Genomic DNA, 20377 nt, shown 5'->3' on the forward strand with positions numbered 1-20377 from the left:
GGATCCTGAGCGAGAATGGATACTTGAAATATATTTTCGTGGAAAAGTGAAGAGGCACAAAACAGGGTTCGTCACTTTTGCCAAAACAGCTATGGCTGCTCGGAGACAATGGGATAATATCGGGAGTTTATTTTTCACTCTTCTTTGTCTCTGCGAATTGTCTATGGCTCAGATATCCTATTCTATTTCAGAGGAGGTGGACAAAGGCACGGCAGTGGGAAATCTCGCTAAGGATTTTAATCTCAGTGTGCAGCAGTTCCATTCCACTGGCATTCAAATCACGTATGGCTATAAAACAAAATATTTTGACATAAATCATGAATCGGGAGTGCTTTTCGTTAACGAGAGAATAGATCGAGAGGAGCTTTGTCCTAACACGGTAAAGTGCTCTTTAAATATAGAAGCTATATTGAACAACCCTCGCAGCCTCAATAGAATTGAGGTCCTGATTAATGATATTAACGACAATGCCCCATCTTTCCTGGAAGACATATATACACTTGATATGTACGAATCTTCATATGTCGGAGAAAGGCATCCGCTGCCGATAGCTCACGACCCAGACGCTGGTACTAATTCGGTCAAGACTTACAAGTTGAACGTAAACGAGTATTTCTCTCTAGATATACAGAGCTCCAGTGACCAGAGTGTGTCTGCTGAATTGGTACTACAGAAAGCATTAGACAGAGAAAAACAAGCTGTTATTGAACTTACTCTAGCTGCAATAGATGGAGGAAAACCTTCCAAAACGGGGACTTTACAAGTAAAAGTTAATGTTCTGGATGTTAATGACAATCCACCTATATTTACAAAGTCTCTGTATAAGGTTCAAGTCGTAGAAAATGCAAATATCGGCACACCTTTATTAACAATGAGCGCTACTGATTTAGATGAAGGTGCAAACGCTCAGATTATATACTCTTTCACAGAAAGGGGACGTTTACACATTGATGACAAATTTGCCTTGAATGAGAATACTGGAGAAATTATTGTTAAAGGAAATATTGATTATGAGGAGAGTCGAGCATATGAAATCCGTGTTCAAGCGCGAGACAAAGGCACTCCTCCCCGCAGTGCACATAGCAAGATTTTAGTCGAAGTCATTGATGTTAACGACAATGCTCCAGAAATTTTAGTGTCATCTCTTATGAGCCCAGTGAAAGAGGACGCTGTAATAGGCACAGCTGTCGCTATGGTCACTATCACCGATGAAGATGGAGACAAAAATGGATTGACAAACTGTAAAATAAAAGATTGGGTGCCTTTTAACTTAAAATCCAACTATAGAAACTACTATTCTTTGTTGGTTGACGGACCTCTTGACAGAGAGACCGTTTCTCAATATAATGTATCAATTGTAGCCACAGATGAAGGTACACCCTCTCTGTCAAGCACAAGCTTAATCGTTATACAGGTTTCTGATGTAAATGACAATCCCCCGACATTCCTGGAGTCTATAATTAATGTTTATGTGAAAGAAAACACGGCCGTTGGAACAACCATTCATCGACTGACAACTTTAGATTCTGATTTAAATGAAAACGCAAAATCAACATATCATCTCATTAATAACTCTCCAAAACACACGCACATTACGTCAGTGGTAAATGTTAACTCAGAGACTGGAGACATCATCAGTCTACAGTCTTTCAACTATGAGGAATTAAAAACGTTTCAGTTCAACGTTCAGGCCACAGACTCTGGTGTCCCTCCTCTCAGCAGCAACGTCACTGTCAACGTTTTAATTCTGGATGAGAATGACAACAGTCCTGCAATTCTGGCTCCTTATTCTGAACATGGCTCTGTTAACAGTGAGGGCATCCCCTACTCTGCTGAAGCGGGATACTTTGTGGCAAAAATCAGGGCTGTAGACGCAGACTCTGGATACAATGCGCTGCTTTCTTATCACCTGTCTGAGCTCAAAGGAAACAACCTGTTCAGGATCGGAACCAGCACCGGAGAAATCAGGACTAAGAGGAGAATGAGTGACAATGACTTGAAAACTCATCCCTTGGTGGTGCTGGTTTCTGATAACGGAGAACCCTCCCTATCAGCTACTGTGTCTATTGAAGTGGTGGTGGTTGAAAACTCAGCTGACATCCAGACTCAGTTCAGACACGTGCCTGTAAAGGAAGACAGCTTCTCGGATTTGAACCTGTATCTGCTGATCGCCATCGTGTCGGTGTCCGTTATTTTCCTGCTGAGCCTCATCAGTTTAATAGCTGTCAGATGTCACAGGACAGACAGTAGTTTCAGCAGGTACAGCGCCCCAATGACCACCACCCACCCTGACGGGAGCTGGTCGTATTCTAAATCGACTCAGCAGTATGACGTGTGTTTTAGCTCTGACACACTGAAGAGTGACGTAGTAGTTTTCCCCGCACCGTTTCCACCTGTAGATGCTGAACTGATCAGTATTAACGGAACGGACACTTTTACTAGGACTCAGACTTTGCCCAACAAAGAGAAGGTAAGAAGTTATCCAAAACCAATACATAGTGGTTGCATTTATGTGGTGGTCCGTGGTGCTGAAGGCTCTGTGTTGAGAGTTTGGCACACTACCGTCACTTCACGTACTTACAGAGAAATATTCTGTCTATCAATGATGTGCTGCTCTAAAAGATACCAAGCATTTCACTAGTTTCAGCTTCACAATCTTCAATACATTCTTCATACATTCAGCCTGTTTCTAAGTTCCTCATATTGATTTAGTTTCTGTAAGTCTTCAGATATTCTCATTAATTTTGATTATTCAATTTTATTTACTTGGCATCGTTCGTTGTTGACACTGATTTCATTTTGCCAAAAACGAAAATAATATTTCAGTGGGTCTTTAATCTTACTCGCCTATTGGCATATTTGAGAGAAGAATGCAATGTATTACTACTTGGTGTTCTACAAAAACCGCACTGTGCTGTAAAGAACACAAGATGCCGCTGGAGACCGCGCATTCGCTGGTGTTCAATGATGGCCTAAACTCCTCCTCCAGTGTTGGTAAAATTAGGAAACGCTGGCGCGTTTCGTCTGGTAGGGCATAGTAAACCACTCTGTCTTGAAATATGGTCGCGACTGAGCCCAGCTGCCTTTCGGATATTTTTCTGCCTTTGTAAAAGATTGTGTGGATTGTAAAACAAAACGAGGATGAATCGGAGAAGCTACAGAGAGGATGGATGGATGTTGTTCGCCATTATTCTTTGTTTATCTGACAGGTCTACCGCTCAGATTTCATACACTGTTTCCGAGGAGGTAGACAAAGGAACAGTGGTGGGGAATCTAGCTAAGGATTTAAACATTAATACACAACAACTAGAGGAACGAGGATTTCGGATTGTATCGGGATACAGTAAGAAATACTTCAACGCAAATTTAAGAACAGGAGCTCTGTTTGTTACTGAAAGAATAGATCGTGAAGAGCTTTGTCCTCATTTACCTAAATGCATTCTAAATATAGAGGGACTATTAAACAACCCTATGGATATTTATCGCATTGAGATCAGCATCACTGATATCAACGATAATGCTCCAACATTCCCTGAGCAAATCCATGTGTTTAATATCTCTGAATCGTCTTCAACGGGAGAGAAATATCCTCTACCAACAGCACAAGATGCAGACACTGGCAGTAATTCAGTGAAAACCTATAAGTTAAGTACGAACGAGCATTTCTCCATAGATATAAGTAGCGGGGGAGACCTTGTGTCTGCTGAGCTAGTGCTTCAGAAAGCTTTAGACAGAGAAAAACAATCCACCATTAAACTAATACTAACCGCTGTAGATGGAGGAAAACCTGCAAAATCTGGCACTATGGAGATTCTTGTGAACGTGATAGATGTTAACGATAACACGCCTTCATTTAGCAAAACGCTATATAAAGTACGTGTTAATGAAAATGTAGCCATAGGTACAACGATACTAAAATTGAATGCAACTGATTTAGACGAGGGTCCGCATTCCGACATTAGATATTCTTTAATGAGAAGAGGGAATTTTGATTCTCCGGAAAAATTCAGCGTTATTCCTGAAAACGGGGAAATCACTGTGAAGGCTAATTTAGACTACGAGGAAAACAACGCATATGAATTACGAGTGCGAGCAACAGACCAAGGCGCGTCTCCTCGCAGTGGTTACTCTAAGATGCTGATAGAAGTTGTTGATGTCAATGACAACGCACCAGAAATCTCAATTACTTCGGTAATGAGCCCAGTGAAAGAAAGCGCTGAAATAGGCACAGTCGTTGCCCTGGTAACGGTGACCGATAAAGATGGGGGGCAAAATGGCCTCACCACGTGTAATATTAAAGGATCGGTCCCTTTTACATTAACGTCAAATTATAAAAACTATTACTCATTGGTAGTTGATGGTCTTCTTGACAGAGAGGCTGTATCGCAATATGATGTGACTATTACTGCTACTGATGAAGGTAGCCCGCCTCTCTCTAGTTCTGCTCTCATCACTGTGCATATTTCTGATGTTAATGACAATGCACCTAGTTTCACAGACGCAAATATGAACATTTATGTGAAAGAAAACAGTAAGGTGGGAAATGTAATCGCAAAAGCATCTGCATATGATTTAGACACAGATGGCAATGCTAAACTAAGTTATTCATTAATGGAGAATTATCCAAAATCTTTTCCAATTTCATCTGTTATAAACATTAACTCAGAGACTGGAGAAATCATCAGCCTGCAGTCTTTTAACTATGAGGAGTTAAAAACGTTTCAGTTCAAAGTTCAGGCCACAGACTCTGGGGTTCCTCCTCTCAGCAGCAACGTCACTGTCAATGTTTTTATTCTGGATGAGAATGACAACAGTCCCACGATTCTGGCTCCCTATTCTGAACATGGCTCTGTTAACAGTGAGAACATCCCCTACTCTGCTGAAGCGGGATACTTTGTGGCAAAGATCAGGGCTGTAGACGCAGACTCTGGATACAATGCGTTGCTTTCTTATTACCTGTCTGAGCCCAAAGGAAACAACCTGTTCAGGATTGGAACCAGCACCGGGGAAATCAGGACAAAGAGGAGAATGAGTGACAATGACTTGAAAACTCACCCCTTGGTGGTGCTGGTTTCTGATAATGGAGAACCCTCCCTGTCAGCTACTGTGTCTATTGAAGTGGTGGTGGTTGAAAACTCAGCTGACATTCAGACTCAGTTCAGACATGTGCCTGTAAAGGAGGACAGCTTCTCTGATTTGAACCTGTATCTGCTGATCGCCATTGTGTCGGTGTCTGTCATCTTCCTACTGAGCCTCATCAGTTTAATCGTTGTCAGATGTCACAGGACAGGCGATAGTTTCAGCAGGTACAGCGCCCCAATGATCACCACCCACCCTGACGGGAGCTGGTCTTACTCTAAATCGACTCAGCAGTATGACGTGTGTTTCAGCTCAGACACACTGAAGAGTGACGTAGTGGTTTTCCCGGGACCGTTTCCCTCTGTAGATGCCGAACTGATCAGCATTAACAGTGGAGACACTTTTACCAGGACTCAGACTTTACCCAACAAAGACAAGGTAGGACTTTTATGCTCAGTTCTTGTATAGTGCTACTAGTGCAAGCCTGCCTATGACTGTCAATATACAGACTTAGCTTCAATCAACATCATACTATGGTTGACTACACAATGATCACACCTATAACAGAACCCTTATAGGCCAGAACATATTTAAGATCAATACCACAACTTTTCAGATAGGTTTTACCCTTTTCAGATGTTGAGCCCCCATTGCTCTGTTAATTGCCAACATTACATTTGAAGGGCTGTGTGTTATAGCCAGGACATCAGAGGTATTTCCTGCGGTGCTGGGAAAGTATCTCCGTTTCACTTTTACTTCAAAATATACTACTTTTCTGGATGTTGAAAAAATATGACTTATTTACATAATCTAAGCCATTTTAACCTTAATCACTAACTTGCTGTGCTATTTAGTGTAAAGGATTGTGTGTATGTACCCGCACCGTTTCCACCTGTAGATGCTGAACTGATCCGTATTAACAGTGCAGACACTTTTACCACGACACAGACACTACCAAATAAAGAGAAGTTTGTGATTTTGACATTTCAAGTGCTATCAGAATGCCACGAATGACTTTGAATTTGCCGTTTAGCTTGATCATTAACTACACACAAGGCATCCGGATCGAATACTTGAGTTAACAGTGTTCGTTGATGTAGTATATTAAAAAGTGTAACACGCTGGATTTCCACTCGCAACTGTGTAACTATTTGGAACAGACCAACCATACTCACGTCATTTGTGAATAGCACAATGCTACAGGAAAGTAGAGCGCTGTCCTTGGTGCTGAACTCTGTCATTGCAATGTTTCTACTCAGCTGTGGATCACTGTATTGTGAAGGATACTGTAAACATTATACTGCCACCCATTCATAGTGCCATATATGTTTTGTATATCAACTACTATTTTGACATATTAAATTAAATGTACACATTGTTTTTTTTATAAAAGACAAAAGTAATACATTTTTCATCTATGATAATCATTGCCTTCATTACTCCCTGGACTATACATGTACATAAGAATAAATATATAATCGTTTTTATATAAAACTAGGCTACATCAGACAACAAATTTGTCATTTAGTTTCCTTGTAAACTATTTACATTACATTATCGTTATAATTTTGGAGTTTGGCATAACTGCTACATATATTGACTCGTCTCTCGTTTCCCACAAGATGTCGCTGGAGACCATAGATATAAATGTTCATTAAATGTAAAACTCCACCCCGCACAGGAAACAAAAAAAACCGTCATTGACTATTCGTGCAGTGAGACACTTGGGTTGTGCTGTGGCAAGAAGGGCTGTTGTTGCCGTTGAATAATGGTGTTTAGGACGGATATTCAATATACATAATCTGGATCGACGGGATTCTTTGTTTACTGTTTAGCAATGGAAACCAAGGAATATGCCTGGATTCATATTGTTGCACTGCTTTGGTTTTGTGACTCGTCTGCTTCGCAGTTATCTTACTCCATTTCAGAGGAAGTGAACAAAGGCACTGTGGTGGAGAATATCGCAAAGGATTTACACTTGAATCTACAAGAATTAGACAACAGGGATATGCGCATTGTTTCGAGTTACAGCAAGAATTATTTTGATGTGAATGTAAGGAACGGAAATCTCTTTGTTAACGAAATAATTGACAGAGAGGAGCTTTGCCCAAACACGGCACCGTGCTCCCTAAGAATTCAGGCTGTGTTAAGCAATCCGATGGCTGTGCACCGCATCGAGGTCAGTGTTTTAGATATAAATGATAACGCGCCGGAGTTCATTGAAGAGTACTTTTCACTAAACATCTCCGAATCTCTTGCTGCGGGAGAACGATATCTCCTTCCAATAGCAGAGGATGCAGATATAGGCAGCAACACAGTAAAGAGCTACAAACTCAGTCATAATGAACATTTTTCTCTTGATGTTCAGGGAGGAGGGAGACATATACTATCAGAACTGGTGCTACAAAAAGCTTTAGACAGAGAGACAGAGTCGGTAATTAATCTTATCCTGACCGCTGTGGATGGAGGGAACCCCTCTAGATCGGGCACCCTGCAAATTCGAATAAACGTATTGGATTCCAATGATAACGCACCAGTTTTTAGTAAGTCTCTTTATAAAGTAAGAGTCAGTGAAAATACCGCACATGGAACTATTGTAATCAAGTTAAATGCAAGTGATTTAGATGAGGGTATAAACAGTCAACTGGTATATTCGTTCATTAAAAGAGGTAGTAGTGACCCATCGAGTATTTTTGATCTAAATTCAGAAACAGGAGAAATTACTGTAAGGGGCAGGTTAGACTATGAAGAGACTCCAGCATATGAAGTGAGAGTTCAGGCAATGGATCAGGGAGCCTCTCCTCGTAGCGCACATGCTAAACTGCTGATAGAGATAATTGACGTGAATGACAATGCCCCAGAAATATCTGTGACGTCACTGATGACACCCGTTAAAGAAAATGCAGAACTCGGCACAATTGTTGCTTTGGTTGCAGTCAGTGATACAGATGGAGGAAAGAACGGTGTTACTAACTGTAAGGTAGCTGGGTCAACTCCGTTTACACTCAAGTCTAACTATAAAAATGACTTTTCATTAGTTGTAGATGGACCTCTGGACAGAGAGAACACTTCACTGTACAGTGTCACCATTACAGCCACAGATGAAGGAAGTCCACCTCTGTCCAGCAGCAGGGTCATTACTGTTCATGTTTCTGATGTCAATGACAACCCACCTCGGTTTATGGAGCCTGTCATTAATGTGTACGTAAAAGAAAATAGTCCAGTAGGATCCGTAATTTACACAATAAATGCAGTTGATCATGATCTAAATGGTAATGCAAGGGTAACTTACACATTATTGGACACCTCTCCAAAACATATTCCAATTTCATCCATTTTGAACATCAACTCAGAGACTGGTGACATCATCAGTCTGCAGTCGTTTAACTATGAGGAGGTAAAAACATTTCAGTGTAAATTTCAGGCCACGGACTCTGGTGTTCCTCCTCTCAGCAGCAACGTGACTGTCAACATTTTAATCCTGGATGAAAATGACAATAAGCCAATGATTCTGCCGCCCTATTCTGAACACAGCTCTGTTAACAGTGAGAGCATTCCCTACTCTGCTGAAGCGGGATTCTTTGTGGCAAAGATCAGGGCTGTAGACGCAGACTCTGGATACAACGCGCTGCTTTCTTATCACCTGTCTGAGCCCAAAGGAAACAACCTGTTCAGGATTGGAACCAGCACCGGAGAAATCAGGACTAAGAGGAGAATGAGTGACAATGACTTGAAAACTCACCCCTTGGTGGTGCTGGTTTCTGATAATGGAGAATCCTCCCTGTCAGCTACTGTGTCTATTGAAGTGGTGGTGGTTGAAAACTCAGCTGACATTCAGACTCAGTTCAGACATTTGCCTGTAAAGGAGGACAGCTTCTCTGATTTGAACCTGTATCTGCTGATCGCCATTGTGTCGGTGTCCGTCATCTTCCTGCTGAGCCTCATCAGTTTAATAGCTGTCAGATGTCACAGGACAGACGGCGATTTCAGCAGGTACAGCGCCCCAATGATCACCACCCACCCTGACGGGAGCTGGTCTTACTCTAAATCTACTCAGCAGTATGACGTGTGTTTCAGCTCAGACACACTGAAGAGTGATGTAGTGGTTTTCCCGGGACCGTTTCCCTCTGTAGATGCTGAACTGATCAGCATTAACAGTGGGGACACTATTACCAGGACTCAGACTTTACCCAACAAAGACAAGGTAGGACTTTTATACTCAGTTCTTGTATAGTGCTACTAGTACAAGCCTGCCTATGACTGTCATTATCAAGACTTAGCTTCAATCAGCATCATACTATGACCTATACCTATAACAGAACACTTATAGGCCAGAACATATTAAAGATCAATACCACAACCTTTCAGATAACTTATACCCTTTTCAGATTTTGAGCTCCCATTTCTCTGTTAATTGCCAACATTACATTTAAAGGGCTGTGTGTTATAGCCAGGACATTAGAGTTATTTCCTGCGGTGCTGGAAAAGTCTTTCTGTTTCACCTTTACTTCAAAATATACTGCTTTTCTGGATGTTGCAAAAATATGACTTATTTACATAATCTAAGCCATTTTTAACCTTAATTAGCAATTTGCTGTGCTATTTAGTGTAAAGGTTTATGTGTATGTAGCGTGTACCATTCACCATTCTACAGCGATGTGTGAGCCTACCTTAAGTTAATGAGCAGAGTATAGGCGCTGTCCGTGGTGCTAGACGCTTTGTTGAAATCCTGTGGCTGCCATAGGAACCTGCAGTAAAAGACATTTATATAAAAGTGGACATTTTAATCTTGATTATATTAATTTATGGAGATCGAATTGAAGATATTTTCCTTAATCTGGCATCATTTTAATCACAGTATCTTCTATATTGAGTAAAAAAAGGCTTAAATTATATTTACGCCTATTCCAAACTATACATATTTCTAATGGCAAACATACTAATTTACAACATTCATAAGATTTTAAGCTATTTGGCACACGTGATGTGTTTGCTTGTCAGTATGGGGAAATATACAACTGTATTTCCACATGATGTCGCACGAGACCATAGATACGAATTTGTTTGTAGGGCCTACATCCCAAACTCCTCCTCCCTGCATGAAGAAAAAATGGAATCCGCATCAGCCATTGGCACATTCACAGAAGGTACTGTTAAGAGAGACGGGAAGCTTCCTCACAACACTATTGCTTCGGATGGGAATATCTCTTTTGCGGATAAATGATATCTTGGATTCAGTTGTTTTGGTGCATCAACAATGTATATTCAACGCCCAAAGGAATACGTGTGGATTTATATTGTCGTGTTTCTTTGTCTCTGTAACTGGTCTGCATCGCAGTTAACTTATACGGTCTCCGAGGAGGTGAACAAAGGTACTGTAGTGGGGAATATCGCAAAGGATTTAAACATTAACGTACAGGAACTAGAAAACAGGAATCTACGAGTTGTTTCAAGTTACAGTAAGAAATACTTCGACGTTAATCTGCGGACCGGGAACCTCTTTGTTAACGAGAGAATAGACAGAGAAGAGCTTTGTCCACACGTCGAAAAATGCTCGTTAAAAATACAAGCTGTTTTAAGCAATCCGATGACTGCTCAACGCATAGAGGTTAATGTAGTAGATATAAACGACAATTCGCCTGCTTTTCTTGAAAATATATATCATTTGAATGTTTCCGAATCGTCCTTAACTGGAGAGCGATATCTCCTCCCAGTAGCAATAGATACAGACACAGGAAACAACGCTGTGAAGACCTATAAGTTAAGCCAAACAGAACATTTTTCTCTCGATGTGCAGAGCGGCGGGGAACACGGAGTTTCTGCTGAGTTGGTGCTGCAAAAAGCTTTAGACAGAGAAAAAGAGTCTGTGATTACACTTCTCTTGACGGCCGTAGATGGAGGTAAACCCTCTAGATCGGGGTCGTTGCAGATAAAGGTAAATGTAATCGATGTAAATGATAACATACCCACTTTTAGCAAAACGCTTTACAAAGTTCGTGTTATAGAAAACGCGAATGCTGGAACTCATCTCATAAAATTAAATGCAACCGATTTAGACGAGGGCGTGAACAGTAAGATCCTGTATTCCTTTAACAAAAGAGGAAATATTGATCCATCAAATATTTTTGATCTAAATTCAGAAACGGGAGACATTACTGTGAAAGGGAAGTTAGACTATGAAGAGACTCCGGCGTATGAAGTGAGACTTCAGGCAATGGATCAGGGAGCCTCTCCTCGTAGCGCACATGCTAAACTGCTGATAGAGATAATTGATGTGAATGACAATGCTCCAGAAATATCTGTGACGTCATTGATGACACCTGTAAAAGAAGACGCAGTACTAGAAACAATTGTTGCTTTGGTTACAGTCAGTGATAAAGATGGAGGGAAGAACGGTGTTACTAGCTGTGAGGTAGCTGGGTCTGTTCCGTTTATACTCAAGTCCAACTATAAAAATGACTATTCATTAGTTGTAGATGGACCTCTGGACAGAGAGAACACTTCACTTTACCATGTCACCGTTACAGCCACAGATGAAGGAAGTCCACCTCTGTCCAGCAGCAGGGTCATTACTGTTCATGTTTCTGATGTCAATGACAACCCACCTCGGTTTATAGAGCCTGTCATTAATGTGCACATAAAAGAAAACAGTCCAGTAGGATCAGTAATTTACACAATAAATGCATTTGATCCTGATCTAGACGGTAATGGAAAATTGACGTACACATTACTGGATACTACTTCAAAAAGTACTCAAATTTCATCCGTTTTAAACATAAACTCAGAGACTGGAGATATCATCAGTCTGCAGTCGTTTAATTATGAAGAGTTGAAAACATTTCAATTTAAAGTTCAGGCCACAGACTCTGGTGTTCCTCCTCTCAGCAGCAACGTCACCGTGAACGTTTTAATTCTGGACCAGAATGACAACAGTCCAACCATTTTAGCCCCTTATTCTGAACATGGCTCTGTTGGAAGTGAGAGCATCCCCTACTCTGCTGAAACGGGATACTTTGTGGCAAAGATCAGGGCTGTAGACGCAGACTCTGGATACAATGCGCTGCTTTCTTATCACCTGTCTGAGCCCAAAGGAAACAACCTGTTCAGGATCGGAACCAGCACCGGGGAAATCAGGACTAAGAGGAGAATGAGTGACAATGACTTGAAAACCCACCCCTTGGTGGTGCTGGTTTCTGATAATGGAGAACCCTCCCTGTCAGCTACTGTGTCTATTGAAGTGGTGGTGGTTGAAAACTCAGCTGACATCCAGACTCAGTTCAGACATGTGCCTGTAAAGGAGGACAGCTTCTCTGATTTGAACCTGTATCTGCTGATCGCCATTGTGTCGGTGTCCGTCATCTTCCTGCTGAGCCTCATCAGTTTAATAGCTGTCAGATGTCACAGGACAGACAGTAGTTTCAGCAGGTACAGCGCCCCAATGATCACCACCCACCCTGACGGGAGCTGGTCTTACTCTAAATCGACTCAGCAGTATGACGTGTGTTTCAGCTCAGACACACTGAAGAGTGACGTAGTGGTTTTCCCCGGACCGTTTCCACCTGTAGATGCTGAACTGATCAGTATTAATGGAGGAGATACTTTTACCAGGACTCAAACACTACCCAACAAAGAAAAGGTAGGCAATATTAAAGAGTTGAATATCTAAGCATAGTAACTGAACTCAGTACTTCCCCCCACTGATAACTAACCATATTGCAACATAACGTTTTATTAAAATATGTGTGAATGTCGAGTCGACTCCATTATGGTCTCTCTCTTTCGCTGACAAGTACACATCTGGGACCTTTCTCTTGAGCAACATTGATAAACAGTACTTACGCCAACTTTCATGGAAATTAAGAATTTTTGGCTACTCGTAGGCTTGTAAATATTTGAGCAGCCTACATCGTCTCTACCTTATACCCCCATGTTTTTTTTACACTACACTGACTATGTCTACCAACTTGAAATTTTAGTCCGTCAGGAACGAAAATTTAGAGTTGTAGATTGTAGAGAGCAAATACCATAGATTGAAAATGTAGGAAAATGTCTTAGTAGGATGGAATCTTTAAGGAATTGTCCTCCTTATGCTGTTGTCTTTACCAGCTCACTGTTTTGACAATGTAGCTCATTACTTATACAGAGACAGCACTGCGTGTATTGATGAAGCTCAGTAACTGATTTCAGTATTTTGGTCTGCAACATAATTTTCATGTTCCTAAAAATCACTTCAGCTGACAAGTTGCCAACGCTGTCCGTGGTACTGAACACTGGCTTACAACCTTGACTAATCTGCGTTCCATTGGAAACGACACCATTTTGATAATTCATTATTTCGTTTTAAATTGTCAGCATTAATATTTAAAGTAATTTTAAATATACAGTTCAATTTAAAGATGATTATATCACTATCTTAAAACTGGTTGGGTTTTTTTCTCGTGTGTCTTACTGTTGACATAGGCTATTCGTCGCTGGAAGCTTGTTCCTCTCAAAATATTACTAACTAATTTTTTTTTTTATTTTAGATACTGTATTAATCCCAGAGGGAAATTCTTTACGGCTGTGTCATACAATGACTAGCAAGGCGCGCCACAGGCTAGGGTGACTAGGGAGGAGTTGGGATCGAACCCCCAACCTTTCGGTTACTAGACAACCCTGCTACACCACTGCGCCACTGTTGTCCCCAAATCTTTAAACACTGGCCAATTGTCAACATAAATATACGAGATATTAAGTTTAAATTACTTGTTTATGACTTGTATCAATACAATTATCAACATATAGTATTCTGGGAACATTTGTTTGCACTTTGCTTGATTGAGGTGTAGTAAGTATGTATCCACTATTCCCCACATGATGTCGCAGCAGACCATGGATGTCAAAGTGTTTGTGGAGCTAAAACTCCTCCTCCATGTACGACAGAAACAAACTCGTCACTGGCCACTATTTCTCCGAGAGCTTGATTGTATTGTGAAGAGACGAGAAAGAGCTGAAACAAGAGTATTTTCAAGGAAAGGGGAATTGTGGATAAATGCCAATTTGGATTCCGTTCTTTTGTTGCAACAACGATGTGTGTGCGAGGAGAAAGCGTATATGTCTGGATTCATGTTGTTGCGCTGCTTTGTCTTTGTGACTGGTCTGATTCGCAGTTGTCATACTCCATTTCCGAGGAGGTGAACAAAGGCACAGTAGTGGGGAATATCGCAAAGGATTTAAACCTCAATGTACAGGAACTGGAAACCAGGGATCTACGTGTTGTTTCGAGTTACAGTAAGACATATTTTGACGTGAATTTGAGGACCGGGATTCTCTTTGTTAACGAGAGAATAGACCGAGAGGAGATTTGTCCGCATGTCGAAAAATGCTCCATCAAAATACAAGCTGCTTTCAAAAATCCGATGAACATACACCGCATCGAGATTAACATTCTGGATATAAATGATAACTCGCCTTCCTTCAGCGAGCAATCACATTCATTGAACATATCTGAATTACTGTCACCAGGAGAACGATACCTTCTCCCTGTAGCGGAGGATGCGGACACAGGAAGCAACACAGTAAAGACATACAAGCTGAGCCAAAATCAACATTTCTCTCTTGACGTACAAGCCGGCGGAGAACACGGTGTGTCCGCAGAGTTAGTGCTGCAAAAAGCTTTAGATCGAGAAAAACAACCTGCAATTAAACTTATCCTGACCGCTGTAGATGGAGGAAAACCGCCCAGGACAGGAACTCTGCAGTTAACAGTTAATGTTATAGATGTCAATGACAATACTCCAACATTCAGCAACTCTCTTTATAAAGTGCGTGTTAAGGAAAATGCTGCTCCAGGAACGTTTGTCATCCGTTTCAATGCAACAGACTTAGACGAAGATATAAACAGTAAGATCCTGTATTCATTCATAAAACGAGGAAATATAGATCCATCAAAGATTTTTGATCTAAATTCAGAAACTGGTGAAATTACTGTGAAGGGGAGACTAGACTATGAAGAGACCCCTTCTTATGAAGTGAGAGTTCAGGCAATGGATCAGGGAGCCTCTCCTCGTAGCGCACATGCTAAACTGCTGGTAGAGATAATTGATGTGAATGACAATGCCCCAGAAATATCTGTGACGTCACTTATGACGCCTGTTAAAGAAGATGCAGAACTAGGAGCAATTGTTGCTTTTATTAGTGTAAGTGATAAAGATGGAGGAACGAACGGAGTTACTAACTGTAAAGTAGCTGGGTCTGGTCCGTTTAAACTCAAGTCCAACTATAAAAATGACTATTCATTAGTTGTAGATGGACCTCTGGACAGAGAGAACGCTTCACTTTACCATGTCACCGTTGCAGCCACAGATGAAGGAAGTCCACCTCTGTCCAGCAGCAGGGTCATTAGTGTTCATGTTTCTGATGTCAATGACAACCCACCTCGGTTTATGGAGCCTGTCATTAATGTGTACATCAAAGAAAACAGTCCATTAGGTTCAGTAATTTACACAATAAATGCATTTGATCCTGATCTAAACAATAATGCAAAGGTAACTTACACATTTTTGGACACTTCTCCAAAACATATTCCAATTTCATCCGTTTTGAACATCAACTCAGAGACTGGAGACATCATCAGTCTGCAGTCGTTTAACTATGAGGAGGTAAAAACGTTTCAGTTTAAAGTTCAGGCCACAGACTCTGGTGTTCCTCCTCTCAGCAGCAACGTGACTGTAAACATTTTAATCCTGGATGAAAATGACAATAACCCAATGATTCTGCCACCGTATTCTGAACATGGCTCTGTTAACAGTGAGAGCATTCCCTACTCTGCTGAAGCGGGATACTTTGTGGCAAAGATCAGGGCTGTAGACGCAGACTCTGGATACAATGCGCTGCTTTCTTATCATCTGTCTGAACCCAAAGGAAACAACCTCTACAGGATCGGAACCAGCACCGGGGAAATCAGGACTAAGAGGAGGATGAGTGACCATGACTTGAAAACTCACCCCTTGGTGGTGCTAGTTTCTGATAATGGAGAACCCTCCCTGTCAGCTACTGTGTCTATTGAAGTGATGGTGGTTGAAAACTCAGCTGACATCCAGACTCGGTTCAGACATGTGCCTGTAAAGGAGGACAGCTTCTCTGATTTGAACCTGTATCTGCTGATCGCTATTGTTTCAGTGTCCGTCATCTTCCTGCTGAGCCTCATCAGTTTAATAGCTGTCAGATGTCACAGGACAGACAGTAGTTTCAGCAGGTACAGCGCCCCAATGATCACCACCCACCCTGACGGGAGCTGGTCTTACTCTAAATCGACTCAGCAGTATGACGTGTGTTTTAGCTCAGACACACTGAAGAGTGACGTAGTGGTTTTCCCCGGACCGTTTCCACCTGTAGATGCTGAACTGATCAGTATTAATGGAGGAGATACTTTTACCAGGACTCAAACACTACCCAACAAAGAAAAGGTAGGCAATATTAAAGAGTTGAATATCTAGATGCTGAACTGATCAGCATTAACAGTGGGGACACTATTACCAGGACTCAGACTTTACCCAACAAAGACAAGGTAGGACTTTTATACTCAGTTCTTGTATAGTGCTACTAGTACAAGCCTGCCTATGACTGTCATTATCAAGACTTAGCTTCAATCAGCATCATACTATGACCTATACCTATAACAGAACACTTATAGGCCAGAACATATTAAAGATCAATACCACAACCTTTCAGATAACTTATACCCTTTTCAGATTTTGAGCTCCCATTTCTCTGTTAATTGCCAACATTACATTTAAAGGGCTGTGTGTTATAGCCAGGACATTAGAGTTATTTCCTGCGGTGCTGGAAAAGTCTTTCTGTTTCACCTTTACTTCAAAATATACTGCTTTTCTGGATGTTGCAAAAATATGACTTATTTACATAATCTAAGCCATTTTTAACCTTAATTAGCAATTTGCTGTGCTATTTAGTGTAAAGGTTTATGTGTATGTAGCGTGTACCATTCACCATTCTACAGCGATGTGTGAGCCTACCTTAAGTTAATGAGCAGAGTATAGGCGCTGTCCGTGGTGCTAGACGCTTTGTTGAAATCCTGTGGCTGCCATAGGAACCTGCAGTAAAAGACATTTATATAAAAGTGGACATTTTAATCTTGATTATATTAATTTATGGAGATCGAATTGAAGATATTTTCCTTAATCTGGCATCATTTTAATCACAGTATCTTCTATATTGAGTAAAAAAAGGCTTAAATTATATTTACGCCTATTCCAAACTATACATATTTCTAATGGCAAACATACTAATTTACAACATTCATAAGATTTTAAGCTATTTGGCACACGTGATGTGTTTGCTTGTCAGTATGGGGAAATATACAACTGTATTTCCACATGATGTCGCACGAGACCATAGATACGAATTTGTTTGTAGGGCCTACATCCCAAACTCCTCCTCCCTGCATGAAGAAAAAATGGAATCCGCATCAGCCATTGGCACATTCACAGAAGGTACTGTTAAGAGAGACGGGAAGCTTCCTCACAACACTATTGCTTCGGATGGGAATATCTCTTTTGCGGATAAATGATATCTTGGATTCAGTTGTTTTGGTGCATCAACAATGTATATTCAACGCCCAAAGGAATACGTGTGGATTTATATTGTCGTGTTTCTTTGTCTCTGTAACTGGTCTGCATCGCAGTTAACTTATACGGTCTCCGAGGAGGTGAACAAAGGTACTGTAGTGGGGAATATCGCAAAGGATTTAAACATTAACGTACAGGAACTAGAAAACAGGAATCTACGAGTTGTTTCAAGTTACAGTAAGAAATACTTCGACGTTAATCTGCGGACCGGGAACCTCTTTGTTAACGAGAGAATAGACAGAGAAGAGCTTTGTCCACACGTCGAAAAATGCTCGTTAAAAATACAAGCTGTTTTAAGCAATCCGATGACTGCTCAACGCATAGAGGTTAATGTAGTAGATATAAACGACAATTCGCCTGCTTTTCTTGAAAATATATATCATTTGAATGTTTCCGAATCGTCCTTAACTGGAGAGCGATATCTCCTCCCAGTAGCAATAGATACAGACACAGGAAACAACGCTGTGAAGACCTATAAGTTAAGCCAAACAGAACATTTTTCTCTCGATGTGCAGAGCGGCGGGGAACACGGAGTTTCTGCTGAGTTGGTGCTGCAAAAAGCTTTAGACAGAGAAAAAGAGTCTGTGATTACACTTCTCTTGACGGCCGTAGATGGAGGTAAACCCTCTAGATCGGGGTCGTTGCAGATAAAGGTAAATGTAATCGATGTAAATGATAACATACCCACTTTTAGCAAAACGCTTTACAAAGTTCGTGTTATAGAAAACGCGAATGCTGGAACTCATCTCATAAAATTAAATGCAACCGATTTAGACGAGGGCGTGAACAGTAAGATCCTGTATTCCTTTAACAAAAGAGGAAATATTGATCCATCAAATATTTTTGATCTAAATTCAGAAACGGGAGACATTACTGTGAAAGGGAAGTTAGACTATGAAGAGACTCCGGCGTATGAAGTGAGACTTCAGGCAATGGATCAGGGAGCCTCTCCTCGTAGCGCACATGCTAAACTGCTGATAGAGATAATTGATGTGAATGACAATGCTCCAGAAATATCTGTGACGTCATTGATGACACCTGTAAAAGAAGACGCAGTACTAGAAACAATTGTTGCTTTGGTTACAGTCAGTGATAAAGATGGAGGGAAGAACGGTGTTACTAGCTGTGAGGTAGCTGGGTCTGTTCCGTTTATACTCAAGTCCAACTATAAAAATGACTATTCATTAGTTGTAGATGGACCTCTGGACAGAGAGAACACTTCACTTTACCATGTCACCGTTACAGCCACAGATGAAGGAAGTCCACCTCTGTCCAGCAGCAGGGTCATTACTGTTCATGTTTCTGATGTCAATGACAACCCACCTCGGTTTATAGAGCCTGTCATTAATGTGCACATAAAAGAAAACAGTCCAGTAGGATCAGTAATTTACACAATAAATGCATTTGATCCTGATCTAGACGGTAATGGAAAATTGACGTACACATTACTGGATACTACTTCAAAAAGTACTCAAATTTCATCCGTTTTAAACATAAACTCAGAGACTGGAGATATCATCAGTCTGCAGTCGTTTAATTATGAAGAGTTGAAAACATTTCAATTTAAAGTTCAGGCCACAGACTCTGGTGTTCCTCCTCTCAGCAGCAACGTCACCGTGAACGTTTTAATTCTGGACCAGAATGACAACAGTCCAACCATTTTAGCCCCTTATTCTGAACATGGCTCTGTTGGAAGTGAGAGCATCCCCTACTCTGCTGAAACGGGATACTTTGTGGCAAAGATCAGGGCTGTAGACGCAGACTCTGGATACAATGCGCTGCTTTCTTATCACCTGTCTGAGCCCAAAGGAAACAACCTGTTCAGGATCGGAACCAGCACCGGGGAAATCAGGACTAAGAGGAGAATGAGTGACAATGACTTGAAAACCCACCCCTTGGTGGTGCTGGTTTCTGATAATGGAGAACCCTCCCTGTCAGCTACTGTGTCTATTGAAGTGGTGGTGGTTGAAAACTCAGCTGACATCCAGACTCAGTTCAGACATGTGCCTGTAAAGGAGGACAGCTTCTCTGATTTGAACCTGTATCTGCTGATCGCCATTGTGTCGGTGTCCGTCATCTTCCTGCTGAGCCTCATCAGTTTAATAGCTGTCAGATGTCACAGGACAGACAGTAGTTTCAGCAGGTACAGCGCCCCAATGATCACCACCCACCCTGACGGGAGCTGGTCTTACTCTAAATCGACTCAGCAGTATGACGTGTGTTTCAGCTCAGACACACTGAAGAGTGACGTAGTGGTTTTCCCCGGACCGTTTCCACCTGTAGATGCTGAACTGATCAGTATTAATGGAGGAGATACTTTTACCAGGACTCAAACACTACCCAACAAAGAAAAGGTAGGCAATATTAAAGAGTTGAATATCTAAGCATAGTAACTGAACTCAGTACTTCCCCCCACTGATAACTAACCATATTGCAACATAACGTTTTATTAAAATATGTGTGAATGTCGAGTCGACTCCATTATGGTCTCTCTCTTTCGCTGACAAGTACACATCTGGGACCTTTCTCTTGAGCAACATTGATAAACAGTACTTACGCCAACTTTCATGGAAATTAAGAATTTTTGGCTACTCGTAGGCTTGTAAATATTTGAGCAGCCTACATCGTCTCTACCTTATACCCCCATGTTTTTTTTACACTACACTGACTAT

The 20377-nt window shown here is 41.2% G+C and overlaps 4 protein-coding genes across 17 annotated transcripts in view; all 4 read left to right on the forward strand.

Annotated features, from left to right (window-relative positions):
* LOC114442519 (protocadherin alpha-C2-like) overlaps positions 1 to 20377 on the forward strand; it is a 140324-nt gene that overhangs the window by 78848 nt on the left and 41099 nt on the right. Inside the window, exon 1 of one of the 14 annotated variants that reach the window (XM_028416139.1) lies at positions 92 to 2470. The exons of 11 other annotated variants lie outside the window; for them this stretch is intronic. In XM_028416139.1, coding sequence (XP_028271940.1) covers positions 92 to 2470 — 2379 coding nt within the window. Of the gene's footprint in view, positions 1 to 91; positions 2471 to 3114; positions 5518 to 17581; positions 20060 to 20377 lie in introns of those variants that run through there. 2 more of the 14 variants (XM_028416141.1, XM_028416135.1) reach the window with 2 other exon arrangements.
* LOC114442970 (protocadherin alpha-2-like) lies at positions 6917 to 9313 on the forward strand. Its single transcript, XM_028416861.1, has one exon. It carries the CDS (start codon positions 6917 to 6919, stop codon positions 9311 to 9313), a length of 2397 nt encoding a protein of 798 aa, XP_028272662.1.
* Positions 10238 to 12745, forward strand: LOC114442971 (protocadherin alpha-3-like). Its single transcript, XM_028416862.1, has one exon. It carries the CDS (start codon positions 10337 to 10339, stop codon positions 12743 to 12745), a length of 2409 nt encoding a protein of 802 aa, XP_028272663.1. The 5' UTR covers positions 10238 to 10336.
* On the forward strand, positions 14148 to 16556 carry LOC114442972 (protocadherin alpha-3-like). The gene has a single exon (XM_028416863.1). It carries the CDS (start codon positions 14148 to 14150, stop codon positions 16554 to 16556), a length of 2409 nt encoding a protein of 802 aa, XP_028272664.1.

The sequence above is a fragment of the Parambassis ranga genome, chromosome 10 (genome assembly GCF_900634625.1).
Source record: "Parambassis ranga chromosome 10, fParRan2.1, whole genome shotgun sequence".
NCBI classification, from domain to species: domain Eukaryota; kingdom Metazoa; phylum Chordata; class Actinopteri; family Ambassidae; genus Parambassis; species Parambassis ranga.

What these genes read in the sequence shown, in the direction of transcription:
- LOC114442971 (XM_028416862.1), top strand. Translation starts at nt 10,337, where the DNA reads ATGTATATTCAACGCCCAAAGGAATACGTGTGGATTTATATTGTCGTG.
- LOC114442970 (XM_028416861.1), top strand. Translation starts at nt 6,917, where the DNA reads ATGGAAACCAAGGAATATGCCTGGATTCATATTGTTGCACTGCTTTGG.
- LOC114442972 (XM_028416863.1), top strand. Translation starts at nt 14,148, where the DNA reads ATGTGTGTGCGAGGAGAAAGCGTATATGTCTGGATTCATGTTGTTGCG.